The sequence below is a fragment of the Cervus elaphus genome, chromosome 16, assembly GCF_910594005.1.
Source record: "Cervus elaphus chromosome 16, mCerEla1.1, whole genome shotgun sequence".
Lineage (NCBI taxonomy): Eukaryota > Metazoa > Chordata > Mammalia > Artiodactyla > Cervidae > Cervus > Cervus elaphus.
This window is the reverse complement of record NC_057830.1, coordinates 13,638,023-13,655,770: the sequence shown is the minus strand read 5'-3', so window position 1 is coordinate 13,655,770 and position 17,748 is coordinate 13,638,023. Positions and strand designations below refer to the sequence as shown.

At 37.8% G+C, this 17,748-nt stretch overlaps 1 protein-coding gene across 1 annotated transcript in view; it reads right to left on the bottom strand.

The window, feature by feature from the left end:
- The window catches only part of CTNNAL1 (catenin alpha like 1), a 53,834-nt gene that overhangs the window by 1,281 nt on the left and 34,805 nt on the right, over nucleotides 1-17,748 (bottom strand). The window contains exons 10-17 of the mRNA XM_043927709.1: nucleotides 16,398-16,490; nucleotides 13,254-13,404; nucleotides 10,281-10,318; nucleotides 7,644-7,694; nucleotides 7,403-7,557; nucleotides 3,955-4,003; nucleotides 1,169-1,225; nucleotides 916-1,029 (exon numbers count right to left, since the gene is read on the bottom strand). Coding sequence (XP_043783644.1) covers nucleotides 916-1,029; nucleotides 1,169-1,225; nucleotides 3,955-4,003; nucleotides 7,403-7,557; nucleotides 7,644-7,694; nucleotides 10,281-10,318; nucleotides 13,254-13,404; nucleotides 16,398-16,490 — 708 coding nt within the window. The remainder of the gene's footprint in view (nucleotides 1-915; nucleotides 1,030-1,168; nucleotides 1,226-3,954; nucleotides 4,004-7,402; nucleotides 7,558-7,643; nucleotides 7,695-10,280; nucleotides 10,319-13,253; nucleotides 13,405-16,397; nucleotides 16,491-17,748) is intronic.

Sequence of the window (17,748 nt, the reverse complement as noted above, 5' to 3'; positions counted from 1 at the left end):
GATGAATTGAGGCCCCAGAACACAGAAGCTGCAATTGCTGCTGAAGTCTCGTGCCAATTTCATGGAACCTCAGGAAGAATGAATGGAAAATCAACCTGCTCTATTTCAGACCATTTAGGGGTTTCTCAGTGCACCAAACAGTGGCAGTGAACCCCTCACTTGCAATTCCTTGCACTCTATTTTGCTGCACACAAACTTCCTAAGATAAACAATAGAGGCCTTTCTCTCTAAAGGGTCTGTGCCCTAGACAGGTGATGATGGTGAGATTTACGAGCAGCTGCTCAGTGCTATCGGAGAAGGCAATGGCACCCCACTCCAGACTCTTGTCTGGAAAATCCCATGGGCGGAGGAGCCTGGTAGGCTACAATCCATGGGGTCGCTAAGAGTTGGACATGACTGAGCAACTTCAGTTTCACTTTTCCCTTTCATGCATTGGAGAAGGAAATGGCAACCCACTCCAGTACTCTTGCCTGGAGAATCCTGTTGGGATTCTATGGGGTCGCACAGAGTCGGACATGACTGATGTGACTTAGCAGCTTTCATGCATTGGAGAAGGAAATGGCAACCCACTCCAGTACTCCTGCCTGGAGAATCCTGTTGGGCTGCCGTCTATGGGGTCACACAGAATCGGACACGACTGATGTGACTTAGCAGCTTAGCAGCAGCAGCTCACTGCTATGACATTAATCATGTCCAAAAAGCTAATTTATCTGGTGAACCTACTGCTCCCTGAGGTCAGTTATAACTGCAGATGATAAATGCTTCTTGCGGTTGAGGCAGGAAAAATGGAAATAAATTGTACTTTGGGTATTAACACTTTATTTGAAGAAAGAGGCTGGAAGCTAACCTAATAAAAAAAAAAGGAGTGTGAAAGTTTCTCAAGTACCTTCCTGCATATCCCACTGTCCCTTTTACCTTTAGAAACACTTGATTCTGCAAAGGTGTCTTAATTATTGTCTGGAGTTGGTGGCAGAGAGGAACAAACTTGTTTATTTCCAGGAGAAGCATAAGCTTGTCATCATCTTTCAGCTGAAATGTAAATATGGCAGTTGTAACAATTCCAATGAAACTCCATCTTTTAAACATCAAATACCTTTATACCTTAATAATACACTCAAAATGAGTATTTACATCAGTGCAGGACCAGGCGGGGGGATATGTGAATTACCTGTTTTGAGAAAGCCTGTACACTCGATGCAAGCTTCAAACCCTCTTCAGCAAAAACCTGGCAGAGAGGAAAAATGTCACTACTTTAGGTGTGTATCTTCTAGGTAGTTGGTAACAAGTACACTCGTAGGTAATTTTCATACGGAATTTTAAGACTAAAACCCAAACATTAAATGCCTGTCATGGAACTCCTAAGGTTTTTGCTGTACCCAGGAAAACACAAGAGTTTAACTCTATCCACAAGCAGATTTCCCAGCCCTGATGCAAACTTATCCCTGCAGAGGCTCCTCTCCATGTGGCCACCTCTAGTTACCATGGAGGATCACGCGATACTTAGAAAAATTATGTCTGGGTTTCTAGATGGATCTGAAGTTCATCCCATAATATCCCCAGTTATAAAAGGGTGATGAATCTTGGAACATGAGGTCAAAAGCATTAGAACATTGGTTTCTGCTTCTGGCTTAGCAAGAGAGAATCTGTCACCCATACATGTTCTTCAACCAGCCATCTGAGGAGACCAATTCAGATTAATTTTTCACTATTGACCACACATTTTACAATTTATTAGTAAGAGAATACGATGATAGGAAAGAATGCTGGAAAATACTTCAGAATATTCTGGATGATTATTTTTAAATGGTACATAAAATCTTTTAGAGTGAGATAACAGGGAAATGAAGACATAGCTCTAGGTGGCAGCAGTAAGAGGAAAAAGAACTGGGTAAATTTTGAGAATGATTTTTGAAAAAAAAATAATAGATCTTGATAATAAATTAAGATAAAGCATATGAAGAAGGAGAAAATCATTTCAGGGTTAACTTTAACCCTCTTTCTAACAGCCTTGCTGTCATGGGATAAACTGATCTCAGGGTCAAATAGCCCTTTACATCCTTCGTGAGCCTTTAAACGGGAAGCCAATGTGTTTCACACCAACCTTCTAACCTAATGGAATGACTCACTTAACCCACATGTTCCTCCTCATCTTTCCACATTACCACTTTCTCTTGTACAATGTCTGCTCTTCCCTACTAGCCTTCAAACCCCTAGGAGCAAGATCCCTGTCTCACAGAGTATCATGGTCTCAAAACCACCTGAAAGCTGATGACTCCCAAGTCTCTCTCCCCATTCTTGAGCTACCCTGACATGAACTGTACATCTTAATTGAGCAAAACTAAATGCTTGATTTCCAGTCTCTAAATCCAGTGTTGTCCCTCTGTTCCTTATCTCAGTAAATGGCACTACTGTTTACCCTGGTGGTCAAACCAAAAGCCTTTGGAAACAGAAGTCAGGTCATGCCACTGCAAAACCCTCAATGGGTTTTCTATCATTCTTGGAAAAAAAAGAAAAAAAGTCAAGGCTTTCCCCAAGGCTCAGAGATGTCATATGTCACCACCTTCCTTCTTGTTGACTCCATTCCACCCACACGGGACACCTGCACTTCCTATACCTCAGGGCCTTTGCACTTGCTCTGTCTGCCTAAAATATTCTTCCCCCAAGATATCCATCTAGTTCACTCTCTAAACACTCTGCTCAAATGTTACCTCCTTAAAGAGGTCTTTTCTGACCACTCCTCTACCACTTATATGTTTTTATCTCTAAGTACTTATATATGGGGATTATATATACTTAATTGTATATTGTCTATCTGCTCCCACTAGAATGTAAGCTCCATGGGGAGGGGAAGGGGCTTCCTTTTGTTCACTTTTCTCCACAGAGCTCTTAACCCCAGGATCTGACACACCAGTACAAATTCAATGACTATTTGATAAACATTTTATATAGACACTTCAGCAGATGTTGGTTTAATAAATAAGCTAACACAGGAAGAAGGTGAGTAGTGGATATTTTGCAGACCTTGGAGTGGATATGGGTCAAACTGAACAAAATGAATCCAGAATTTACTCCAACTTTTTAAACAGAGAAATAGCTCACTTATAGTCAGTTTTACAGGAAACTCCAAATGAAATATCTTCTGTAGTTCTTCTGACTCTGTTGGCCAACATCCTCTCAAGCTGAAATCCCTTTCCTGAAGAGGCTTAGGTGAAAGCACATGGGAACGCCAAAGGAAACCATACAAAGGTGATAAAGTGATAGAAATTTCAAATTTCAAATGCAAGAATGCCCTTGGTTCTGGAGAGGCAGACTAACATGAGAGTCAGGGGAAATAAGAAAGGCATCTTGTAATCTCACACATCTAAGCCTCTAAATAAGAGAGGAGGATTAGGGTTAGGCCCGTGTGAAATTTCATAAGACACACAGTGCAGAAGGGTAGGTGTCGGTGAATCTGTCTCTCCCTGAACGCCCTAAATCATCAGGACGACAGAAGACGGAAACTAACATGTACCGAGAACCTGTAATGGTCTCAAGTCTGTGACAGATGCTTTCTTATGTGTTTCCTCATTTAATCAATACCATTCATCCAGTTCAATAATGAAGACATCAAAAAGTTTTCCTAGTCTTCAGGACAATATAAGAGAGAGGCATCTGCTAACAGGATATTTTTACCTACTCGGGAAAACCTAAAACTTAATATTGCATCTAGTGACTATCAAAGCCCATTCTGCTTTATCCCTATGTTTTTTTCCCAAAAAGATAACCGTTTTTTAGATTTAGCTCTAAAATATGCTCTGCAAACCCTTGAATTTTCTATCACTCTTGTACTGTACATGTGTGCTGTATATACAGGTAAACACACTAATATGATACAGTAAATCATTTAGAAAACCATCTGTTACAAACTTTTAGTCCAGAATTAAAGTATTATCATAAAATGGAAATTAAACATACCTCTAGTTGATGAATTAAATCCTGGTAAGTTTTTAGCGGCCCCTCTCCCCTGAAATAAAATAATTATTAAGGAGGTAAGAAAAAGTTATTGCCTAGAAATTGATTTTATATTAAAGTTTTAGAGCATCCTGTGTATTTACAGATCCAAAATTTTGAATAATAATATTGAAGAGACGAGTAATATTGTCACTCTTCTTAAAGCAGCTTTAATATTTAACTCTTACCTCTTAAGGCACTTTTAAAAACTGGTAAACATTATATATGTTAATTATATAATGTAAAGAAAATTAAAACTGACATATTTAAGTTTTATTTTTCTTTTTTAACTTTCTTCATTTTGCTTCATAAACTCAAGATATGAGATCTGAAAATAAAAGGCCTTTGTTCCATAATGGATAAAAGATGAGACCAAAAATCAGGAAATTCTCATTTTTGATTCTAATTTCAACTATGGCAAGAATTTAGGTGATTTTGATGAGGCACATCAGTTAAGTTTCAACTCTGAGTCTATAAAATAAGTTAAACAATATTTGTGCTACCACTCTCATCAAGAAGATTAAGGAATATCACATTGAAAACTACCAAAAAGAATTAAGAACTTCACAAGTGAAAAGTAAATTACAACAAAGAGCAACAGAATATATTAAGAAGAGCAGCAGCCTAGACATGAAACAGAAGATCTGAAATCTAGTAGGTACCGGTTTGGCCCTTAACAGCTCTAGTTATGAACACAATATTCTTTTACTCTGATAAACTGTTGTAAAGACAATGAAATTATGAAGCAGAAACCACTTTAAAAACTATATGACACTGGAATGTGTGGAATCTTTAAAAAGTAAGATGCATTAGAAAATCTAAAATACATAAGTTATAACAAAATATGAATAACTGTAAATAAATGACAAAGAAACTATATAAATCGTTAAGACAACCTTAAATAATAGCCATAAGAAAAACTATAAAACTGCCCAGGAAAATTACAAAACTGGTACTGTGAAGACTAACAGACAAGTCTCAGAAAAAGCAACTAGATGAGGCTGGTAAGCCATTGTCTTAAGGGAAAACAGAAAAACTATTTGGGGGAGAAACAGGTATACTGACAAGGTGGGTAGAAAACAAAGCCAGCTTGAGAGTTTATGACAATTATATTACCGAGACTTGCAAGAACAACACAAGGTGTTATCCATTACAGAAAATCCACTTTATTTTCCCGAACGTCAGTGGCTCCTGTTATGGCTATTAACCATACCCCAGGAACAAGTCCCCCCCACAGAGTGAGTTATCCCTTCTCTACCAATAGAGCCTTTCATGCTTCCTAGTCTCTGGGCTACATGTCATCCCTTGCCAAGATCCACTATTCTGACTCAGAAACAAAAACTGCTGACCATATAATCCTGAAATATCCTGAGATAAAAAATAAGAAATAAAAGGGGCAGTCACAAACTTAAAAAAAAAAATTCTACTGATGAATCCTTTATTTGGGAAAATTTTATATACCAAGGGTTTCCCTGGTGGCTCAGATGGTAAAGAATCTGCCTGCAATGCAGGAGACCCGGCTTCAATCCTTGGGTCAGGAATATCCCTGGAGAAGGGAATGCCAACCCACTCCAGTATTACTGCCTGGAGAATTCCATGGACCGAGGAGCCTGGCAGGCTACAGACCAGGGAGGGTCACAAAAAGTTGGACATGACTAAGCGGCTAACATTTTCACTTTATATACTAAACTACACTGGCTAAGTAAAAATTTATTTCTTCAGTTCTTAGCAGTCAAAAAATTTTTAATCTGATTTTTATCACCATGAGATAACTAGCATGATTCCAGCACAAAGTAAAGATGTCTGTTTCTTCAGTTAATCTTCACATTTCAGTTAACCACACGCTGAGTGTAGGGAAAGAAAGAAATTCTATTTTACTTTGTTTTGCACACTTGACTCATCGGATTTTTAAGTGATGTGAACTAAGAAAGGAGGTCAAAACTAGTTTGAGAAAACTCAATTATGGGAGAAGGTTGCTAAGAATTAAGAACAAAGGAAGAAAACCACCAAAGTGGGGGACAAAAAGATCTCCAATGATGGAAAATATGGAAAGATATTAACAAATGACTGCTGACCAGAGGCAAAACTATTCAGCTCCTATCATTTCTCTTGAAAAGGTAGAAGACATCATCAAGACAAGAATGAATGTTTCTTCCTCATTCCTAATCTTCCTTCCATATGAAGAAATCCTCACTAGCACAGCATCCCAAACCTCCCTGCTCTCTCACTTATCTTACCCCTCAGAAGAGGGTGGACATTTATTGATTTTTATTTTCAGTCTTTTTGGTGACTTTGCAAAAATAAATTGGACATGGTAGCCCTTTCATTTTTCCTTTTTCTCTTGGTACTAAAGGTACCCTTGGAATATATCTGGTCTTTCAAGTGTTTTAAGAGATACATTCTGCCCCTATGGGGTAATATTTCTTAATTCTAGGTATTATTTTTAAAAATCTATTTGCCTATGACTATAAACTACATTATTCAGTATCAGCTTTATCAATATAAATGCCACTGGCCCCCATCTGCCTATTCTTTTGCTTATTTTTCAGTTAGCTCAGAATTTGGGTGAAGAAAAAGGGGCTCTTTATTGAGCCTCAAAGCCCACACAGTGGTAGAGATCCCAATTAGTTTAGCTGAGCTTCAGACTTCAGACCAAATGGATTACATTCCAGAATACTGAAACAACTGGCAGGTGTGACCCACTGCTAGTTGTAATTTCAAAATCAAAATGAGTAGAAGAGAAGCCATAACACTGAAGATATCAAGTATTCTCCAGTTTTGAAAAATGAGTAAGATACATATCAGACAATGAGTGAAAAGTCTGAGGTCATTTCTTGGGAAAATTCGAACAGGTTATTGAGTGCATAACTGATTAAAGTTTTAACAACACTGAGATACTATGCCATATGTATAATCTTCCACTGTTATAAGAAAAGACAGAGAATGTAGCTCAGATAAATGTAAAGTTAGGGAAACTCTCTGCTACATAATGAATGCTGACCCATGGAGGTGTGGCACCCGACTGACATGGCAGATCTCACGGCTCTATTCTTTGATCTGTGTATAAGCAGTCACTGTGTAAAGACTTCAAAGGCATGTCGTTTAAACTTACTGATGCAGGCTGGAGGAGACACTGACATGTGGGATGAAGAGAAAGCAGGAAGCAAAATTATTTCAGAACTATGGAAGGAACGGGACACAAACCTGGAAGAGGATCTCATCTAAGACTAAATCCTCGTTAAATGAATGTCTTCTTGCTGTGTTCACTGAACTGTCATAAGAACTACTACTTATATAGTCTTTTTACCTATATTTGAAACCAACTTTAACCTATAAATGACATAACATGGCACTTTTTCTTTATACCAGATATCATTAAATTCATTTTAAAAGGTAATGTAACTACATTTACCTAGTAAATAAATACAGAGAATAGGCCATACTGGACATGTTCCGTCCATATAGAACCACCTCATTCTCCTGATCCTCCCACTTCTCAATCTCGCAGTTGGCATCAGAAGTGAGCAAACCCAGTTTGAGTCCAAGCTTTGCTATCTTGGCTTGCTCCTACAAAACATACATTTTAATCACAACAATGTAATCATTAACTATGTAAAAGACTGGAAGTAAGACTATTGCAAAAGAGATCTTACCTCAGAGTCAGGCTTGTCTGCCTTTAATGATCTCAGGTTTGCACTATTCTTCTGTGACAATAAAAAGATTAGAGCATCTTAAAAATCGGTACAGATAATTGTAAAGACATGCAGTAGTAACGGAAAGCATAACAAAGTACCCTAACAAAATTTTAATTAAAATTTTTTCAGTACATACTTAAACTATATTAAACTGTTTAAGTAAAAACAATTATGGCTGACCCTTGGAAGACTCTTGAGAGTCCCTTAAAGGAGGTCAGTCCTGGATGTTCATTGGAAGGACTAATGTCGAAGCTGAAACTCCAATACTTTGGCCACCTGATGCAAAGAGCTGACTCATTGGAAAAGACCCTGATGCTGGGAAAGACTGAGGGCAGGAGGAGAAGGGGACGACAGAGGATGAGATGGTTGGATGGCATCATCAACTCGATGGACATGGGTTTGGGTGAACTCCGGGAATTGGTGATGGACAAGGAGGCCTGGCATGCTGCGGTTCATGAGGTCGCAAAGAGCTGGACACGACTGAACAACTGAACTGAACAACGTGGGGATTAAGGGCACTGACCCTCACCTTAGCCAAAAACCTCTGTATAACTTAAAAGAGTCCACCCTCCATATCCATAGCTCCTCCATATATGGTTTTGCATCTGTGGATTCAACCAACCTCAGATGGTGTAGCACTGTAGTACGTATGATTGAAAAAATTCACTAATAAGTGGACCTCAAACTTCAAACCCATGTCGTTCATGGGTCCACTGTAATGACAAATATCTGGATATGTGGGTTCACCTTTGAACAGGTAGGTAGTTAGAAATCTGGGGCTATGGAAAGCACCTGTGTTTCACATTCTTAAAGACTTCCGCAGTCTTCCCACAGACCAATTACTACACACCCAAACCTCCCTGGCCCCTCCACTAAATTATTCTTAAGAAATGATGTAATAAAATTAACTGCTACATGCAGCTTTCAATATCTTCCAAATGTTAGGACACTGGAATTCATTTCCTTTAACCAGTTTGCCCTTTTGAGGGATAAATTTCAGCCTCCTGGTTTCACTTACATCCAGATTCCTAATCCTATATCCCAGGTTATATAGGTAATTATACTTAGAATTTAGGATTTACTATTTGAACCAGCATGTTTTTATGGCCCCTAGCTTTGAAACAGCAAGTTAGTGTCTATGTAAGCTATTTAAAACTCAAGAGTATATTTCCTCTGGGGCAGAAGAAAACATAGTACACCAGTTTGGTTACCAGGCTGGCCCACAGATGATTGCTTACTTGTAAAAACCACTACCTAAAGCAATGTTTCTTTGAAAAATATATTCAGAAGTTCTCTGGAGATGGCAGCCCAAGTTGGGTATTCCCTGCATTCTGAGATCTGGTGGGAACTCCCCTAGCTGGGGCAGTAGTTCCAGAACAGCTGGGCTAGTAGAGATAAAGGGGCCAGGAGACCAGAGAGCCATTTACTTTTTAAAGAAACCATTTATTTAAATCACATACACACACCTCCCAGAGTATATATTCACACACATGGACACAAAGTGCAAATTATGATAAAACACGCACGTGTCTGCTTAGCTTAAGAAGGTAACTCTGAAGTATATGTGTACTTCTCCATTTTTCGTTTCCCTTATTATCACCATGATTTACTACTTCTGACCAGCTATTCTGTCACCAGTTTAACTGCAGAACAGAACAACTGCAGCTTTTTCCTTTTTTCCTATCCCACAGTTTATATTTGTTGTGTACCATAAAAGAAATAGGAAGAGGTAAAGGACAGACGATAAATTCAGGGAATCTATAAAGTTACACACACACACACACTCTCACATATCTGCCTCTTGGGTTCATTAGAAAATAAGCAGAGATGACCAATGATTTCTTTGGCTCCATGTATAATTACATCCTCCGTATTTTCTTCTTTAGTCTAGTAGACTATAAAGCAATTGATAAAAGTATTTAAGAAAGTTAAGAATACCCTAGAGGTTTTTAGGTTTTATTTTATTTGGAATTTTACACTCCACCTTTATTCTTTTCAATTTAGTTGTGTTTTCATTGTTTTTATTTTTAGTTTTACAAATTATTATTATTAAAGTGTTTAATGAAGACTGAAAGAGAATTGCCTGAAAAGGTACAGAAACCATCCTAATAATATAACCAAGTTTGCCATCTAGTGGACACTATTTTATAATGCAGTCAGATGCATCAGTTTTAGTCGGATAAAGCTAAAAAAACACGTCACATGTCTAAAAACAAACAAAATGGCTTATTTTCATCAAGGTAGAAAGCATTCAGAAAGTTCTTAGTCTGCAAAAAATGGTTGCAACATGACCTTGTGAATCAGACCCAAGCTGTTAAAAACAAAAAACCCTTGACTTCAGATTATGGCTTCTTATAAACCATAAAATCCATTACCTATTCCTTCAACCCCCATACCAAACACAAATAATCAGACTATGGGCTATATCTAGACTGCTACTCAGAATAACAATTCTGAATAGTCCACATTTAATATCCTCACTTTTTTTTGGTAATGTCAGTTATTAGAGGTTGCGGGGATGAGCAACAGGCAACAAGAGCATAATTTGAATTCTGAATAAAAATATTCTCAAGTGGACAAAGGTCTTCTACTTACCATTGGCTTTGGGAGTGAAAGGTAGCCATACTTCTCTCCTGCAAACAACATAATATAACTTAAAACAAATTTCCCACTACTCACATTTAATTTTTAAAATATTATTAAATAAACAAATGTTAGTACATTAGTTTTGATAATTTAGTCTAGTAATTACATATGGCTGAGGAATAAGACAGTAATTTGGTTTGTGAACATGAAAAAAATGTATTTGGCACAGATTTTGATTTATAAAATTGTTTCTGAAGCACTGTCTTCACAATTTATGTTTAATACTCCCTACATCAAGATGACATTTTTGCCATCCTTACTTTTGAGTTTACACCTCTAGATAAATTAAGTCCAGAATTAAGTTCCAAAGGCCCTCTCATCTTATGAGGATGCAAAATGATTTCTCATGACAACCTAATTGAGGTCCACTTTCAATATCCAGAGCTTTTCTGCATCTCCAAAACAAAATTAACCACCCAAGGACAGGAAAACCTCATTATTTCACTGAAGATATGCTCTAATATTCTGTATTAGAAGTTCTTATAATTAGTTTTGGTCCTGAAAGGGACTTTACATGGCATGATCAATCAGAAAAAAAATTCATGCTCTCAGTGGTAGGACTGGGGTATTACAGAATTTGGATTAGATCAAGCCCAGTTGCTATCCTCAATCTGTCTCTTACCTCTACACTCATCAAATCCTACCAATATTACTTGTAAAATTCTTCTTAAATCAGTCCTCTTATCTTCATTTCTACTATTAACATCATGGCCCCATTATCTTTTGTCTGGCTGGATCACTCCCTTATTCCCAACTCACACGCCCGCCATGTGAGTTCATATTCATCCGTAATCATGCTCCTCTTCCTATTCACCCCATTTCAGTGAACAGCATCTCATACATCCAGTCTGCCAAGTGACAGAATAAGTGCAGAGCCATGGAACCTGGTACATCCCTATAAACTACAGGCTAGTCAGATTAACTTCAAGATGGTTCAGAAAGAACAAAGGAATTCAGCTTCCTTAAATAAGGGACAGACTCTGCAGGCTATGAGAGAAAGCAAGAATTTGACATTTATTTGTCTAAAATAATCTCAAATTCTAAATGTTGATACACACTCATCTCTAAGGAAAGGTGGAGTCTTTTTGATCTGGTCCCTTCTAATATAAAGGGGGATCATGGCCTCCCTAAAGGCAGAATTGGATGAAGGCAGAGAGGCAGGAAGACAAAGATTGATTTATGAATTCTTGACACAATCCCGGGAGGCCCTATTATGAAATCTAAAGGTCTCTTGGTAAGGGGACAACCACCTAGCTCTCAGACTGACTTCAGATATGCAAACACTATAAAGGCTCTTTTTCACTGCTTAGCATGTTGTTTGCTGCCTAATTGGTTGGCTAACTGATACTTGCAAATATATCTGATTAGTTTCCCAATCAGGGGAGTCAAAATTTGCAGAGCAGAACTAAAGTGGCTAAAATAGAGTAGAGGCTTTCCGATCATAGTTACAAGTTATAACAGTAGCAAAGAGAAACCAGAATCTGAAGGACCCACTCTGTCCTTCGCAGGGGGCAGGTACGAGGTAACAGGCAGGTTTGTCGAAATAACCATACAGAATAGGAAGAGCATCACAGTCAGTCACACTGGCTCAGCTCATCAGTGACAGCTAACTCAGAGTTGGACTCCTTTGCAAGAAGAGCTATATTTATGAGCTTCATAACAGTCGGGGGGGGAGGTGGGGGAAAGGCAATGCAAGAAATTAAGCAACTCTGACTCAATTCACCCCATATAAGTAAGGATGCCTCTGAACAGCAAGATACTACCAGTTAAAGAATGAGTGTCCCATTGATCAAAGGCAGCGATTCCATACCTAAAGAGGAATTTCTGTTCAGTACTTAGGAAGTTAAGAAAATCCTGATCTGGGGGGACAGGTTACCCAAACCTTAAGAAAGACTGGGAATCTTCTCTTCATTTTTTACACAAGTCTTATGGTTAAATGATCATTTTCTTTAAATATGGATCTATTATAATCAATTTACCTTTTAGTATACAAAACTCGCCTCACCATAAAGACCCATTCAGCTACAAGTACTTTATCAAAGCATCAAAATAATGTGCCATTCAGACTAGCTATCGATTTTTAAATGCAGAAGTGTGGTAAGCATTTATTACATTTTACAAATCACATTATATCTACAAGTCTACTATTCTCTGACTTTTAAATAAATCAATAATTATCCTAAAAATATATGTTTAGATGTTCATATTCAGTAAAAATAAATATGTAATTTGATGTTATTTTGACTTTAAATGACATTTTAAACAAGCATGCTGACACTAACAGAAGCCATTAAAAAGAAAAAAAAAAAAAAAGGAAAAAAAAACATAAAAACACATAAACAACTGGACACACAGTACAATGGGAAATAAAAATCCAAGTTGATACTAAAATAAAGAGTAAAAATGATGCCTCTGTACATTGTATGGTGCTATTCTACACGTTGTAGAAATACCAGTGAACTTACCCATCAAATGAAATATTCCAAGATTATGTAGTCATCAAGGAAAGAGATTCCATCCAAGTGGAAGGAAAGCAATTTGAAAATCAAATAACTACATTCATTTCATTATGAAGTTAGTAGAATTATATCAGAGAATTACTGTACTACAGAAGAGCTTTTGCACTAAAACTAAAAAACAATTTATAAGAAATATAAAAATGACTTAATATCAGTAAGAAAGCTAGAATGTTAATATTAATTCAAAAGAATCCCCTATACTGTTGTACAACAAATTTTACTGCTTTGATACTACATTGAAGGGCAAGTAATATTTTTACTATTTTTTGTGTAATACTTTATTATAAAAATAATCCAGTTGGGTTATAAAAGTTATTCTTTTGGCATCTGATGTTTTTGACATTAAAAAATTAACAGTCACATTAAAATATGAATATATTTCAATATATGGACAGTTTCTCACCTCGTCTTCCTTCAAACACATCATTGATTTCTCTCAGCAATATTGACATATCACTAATTTGGCATTCCCAGGCTTCACAGAATACATCTAGATTTTCTTTAGCAATTTTACTAGATGGATGCAATGTCAAAGTTTCAGCAGCAGAAATTATCTGAAGAAACAATACACAGGTTTAAACTTCAAAATCTTACCTCTCAGAATCATGCTGGAAAACAAACTTAAAATCAACTCAGTGACACAACTATTAATACAAAGCAACTTCCACATATAAGTCAATACGTTCCACACATTGGGCAATACAGACATACACAGCAGAATAAAACTGTTTCTTACAATCTTATCTACAGATAAATAGTAGGCATTATTGTATACAAGCCTTTATTCTGTGAGCAATTATCTTTATTCAAGGAAATAAATATTCCTTGAAATAAATATTCAAGGAAATAAAGTTATTTCCACAGCATAATTCAGAGTTAGACTACAAAGCATACTGTACACTGCAGAAGGGATGCTGTAGTCGAGAGATGGTAGCAGTAGCGATGATGGCAGTGATGACACCAGCAATGTTGGTGTCAGTCTGGTGCTGGTCGCAGTGAAGTAGCAGTAATGGTAACAGAACTGGTGTTAGCACTGGCAGTGATGATGATGGTAATGGTAGTAGTAGTAACATATGCATATACCTACGAGTACATGGTAGATACACCCTTGAGGTACTGTGCTTGATATACCTTAGTATTAATCCTCCAACACAGAAACAAAATATTATCCTTTTCAGGTAAGCATTATTCTGATTTTACAGCTGGAGAAAGTGAGACTCAAAGATATCAAGTAACTTATACATGGCTCTTCATGGGCACTGTACCCATGTTCCAGGTGTTGCGAAAACAGTTGTGAATGAAACAGATCAATGTTCCTCTCTCATGGGGCTCATATTATAATATGGGGAGACAGATGATTAAAAAGTTGTAAGGAAATCATGAAATACCTTCAAAGATGATAAATAAGTATAAAAACAAAGGGCAAGGAGGATGGAAGGTATTAGGTAGTACCAGTATTTTAAGCTAGGTGGTCACTGGCAAAGGTGGCATGTACATGAAGAAGTGAAAAAGGTGAGGGAATCACAAGGAAGCCTGGGCAAGGCATCTGAGGTGACACATTTCTATACATTCTAACAGCCAAGCAGGCCAGCGTGCCTGGACTAACATGGGGAAAAGGAAGGTTGCCAATGATTTTGTGATGCAGAAATGCACACAGTAGGATAGGCTTTACTCTGAGGGAGCCAGGGAGTCCCTGAAGAGCTTTCAGAAACTGATATATAATGGAAAAGAATAGGAAAAAGACAAAGACATAAAACTGGACCACTCTGCCGTACACTAATAACCAACACAACATAGTAAATCAACTATACTCCAGTTAAAAAAAGGAAACCGATATGGTCAGGGCTGCCTGCGAGAGAATTAGACCTAGGTGCTCCTCCTGGGTGGGCACAGTCCCACAGGCACAGGCTTGACAAGCAGGTGGCAGCTTTATGAGGAGAACAAGGTCCCCATCTTCAGGGAAGGTAGGTACATGGCCGCCAGCGGACAAGAAGCTAGACACAGCGGTGAGGGCTTCTCAACGGGACCACTGTACAGTACGCCGACTGTCCAGCTGTGCCTTGGGTGTGACGGGACACTGTAGAAGAAATATAAAACTGACACTGCCAAAGCAGAGATGGCCAGAAATTATATAAATTATCCTAGAGGTGTGCTCTATTTTCTTAAATTACCCCTTTGAGAGATAGATAAGACCAGGAATCAAAGCTGGGGCTAAGGGAATAGAAAAAGCCTTTCAAGTTGTAGAAATTGGCAACAGCCTCTATCTATCACCTTCCTGGGAAAGAAGATAAGCTTTTCCTAATATCCCTGCTGCCTCGGAAACAGTAAGCAGAGAATTACAACCATGGAGCTGGTAGAGACTGAGGACTACAAGTGCTGGCTGTACATCACAGGAGATCCGAACTGCAGCTCTACTGAAATACATTTACAGCCAAAGCAAGCAGTGTGACTCCCAAATGGACAAGTAAATCTGACATCTTGGTCTCCCCCAACAAAGAGAGATTCTCTGGTTTTAACAAAATGCTCAGCAGGTGGTCACTGTGGATGGTCACTCATATCGTTTCTGCTTCCAAGCCTTTGACACTGTCCTCTACAGGGGAGCACAAACATCCATCCAGCATGGCTCTGAGAGACAGCACATACTAAGATGCTTTTTCTGTTCTCAACTATCAATCCAGGGGCTCAACATCTGTCACCCAATAATGCAAAAAAAGGAGCAAGTCCTTTTGACGGTCATGATAAATGAAATAAGAACACTTGGTAAATTGTATGTTAGAGCTTAGACCTAAAAAAGGAGGTCTGTCCCTCAGATTTTCCCTTGACAGAGACATTTTAAAATGGGATATCCATCTTTAAAATGCTTTAAAAAATTATGAAAACACAGTACCATTACAGAGAATTCAGAAAAAAATAACTCACAATTCTCCCTAACAAGTAGAATATTCATTTCTGCACAATCCTATGGTCATTTTCATATATATGTACATTTTATATGTAGCAATTATAGCATATAAACAAATTTGTATCCTGCTTTTGTCACCAAACATTTTAATAAAACACCTTTTGATGCTGCTAATTCTAGTTATAATTATTATTCTAATGTCATAATATACTATACTATTTGCCTAATTTAAGATTGTTATTTGAATCTTATTATAAGCAATGTAACAAATGTTTTTACTTTTCTTTAATCTCCTTATGTCTTTAGGAATAGTTGGGTCGAAACGTGAGTATTTTTATGGCTTGTTACATAATGATAACTTAAGTTTGCAAACATGTCATAACAACCTACACTGTAAACAGCTTTTCATTTAAATAGGTACAATCTACAGCATCAGTTAAATGAGCCAATCTCTAGTTTGGCAGATGACCAGATAATCCAGTGGAATGTTCTGACACATTATCAACACAAATTCCATTACCTTCATTTCTCTCAGTAGATTTGGCCTGTAGCTGTACAGAACTGTGTGTGTCTTCCTTGTGCACAATTTGCTATGACACTCAGATAAAACATAATATAGAAGGAACGATCTGCTGTTCATCATACCTGCTGGCCAGTCACCTGAAATGTCTCCTCTGCATGTAGACAGGTTATTTCAAGAGGTTCTGTCCCAGATACATGTCTCAACAATCGACAGGTCTACAAGAAAACATTTTTATAGTTCAGCTTTCTCCTTCTTCACAATACATAGCATCATTTTATAGTTAATAAAGAAAATTAATTTTCCCTGGTGGCTCAGTGGTAACAAATCCATCTGCCAATGCAGGAGACACGGGTTTAATCCCTGATCCGGGAAGATCCTGCATGCTGCGGAGCAACTAAGCCTGTGCACCAGAAACATTGGGCCTGTGCTCTAGAACCCGGGAGCCACAACTACTGAGCCCACGTACTGTAATTACCGAAGTCCATGCGCCCTAGAGCCTGGCTCTGCAGTAAGAGAAGCCACGGAAATGAAAAGCTTGCACACCACAACTAGAGAAAAGCTCACGTGCAGCAATGAAAACCCAGAACAGCCAAAATACATAAATACAAATAAAATTATAAGAAAATAAAACATTAAAACCTAAAAAATAAATTTGTACATTAATGAGAAGATTATTAGACTATACTGGTTCCAAACAGACTCTCTAGGAGCAAAACTGGAACAAATAAAGGTTGAACATATAAACTATTGTTTCTACTTCCCACCTGAACACTGCAAGGTGGTCACAAAATATAAGAGCCAGGAGAAATCCTGAGACTTCCCTGGTGGCCCAGTGGTTAACACTCCATGCCACCAATGCAGAGGGCACAGGTTCAATCTCTGGTGAGGACACTAACATACCACATGCCACACGGCACGGCCAAGAAAAAAAGAACCAGGAGGAACCCTGAAAGATTTTGTCGTGCCCACATACTTTATGTGTGAAGAAATGTGGTTCAGAGAAGGACTAACCCAAGATCTCTCAGCTAAACTATGTCAGTTACAAGATACACATTCTTTCTGATAACAAACAAAACTTCTGTCAATTAGCGCACCTTTTACGGGAAAGAACTCTGGATTAGGCAGACTGATATAATGAATAAAGAGTCTGTATCAGCAAAAATTATTGAAAATCTTGAGGCTTAACAGTCTGAACTGACCTGATCCAGTCTATTTCTGTCTGAACTGGTGTATTCGTGTTTAGACCAGTCTATGCTGGTCTAGACCAATCTGATCCAGTCTGAATCAGTGTATTCTGGTCTAAACCAGTCTGGACTGGTCTACCCCAGTCTTCATTTAAAATCTGCAGTATTCTGATCTGACCAAAATAAAATCTCAGAAAAGACCACTTTTAATAATTAAATTAAAATTTCAATCATCCTAAAATTAGTTCCTCATGCATTTAAAATGCCTTCACTAACAAAAAGAAGACTG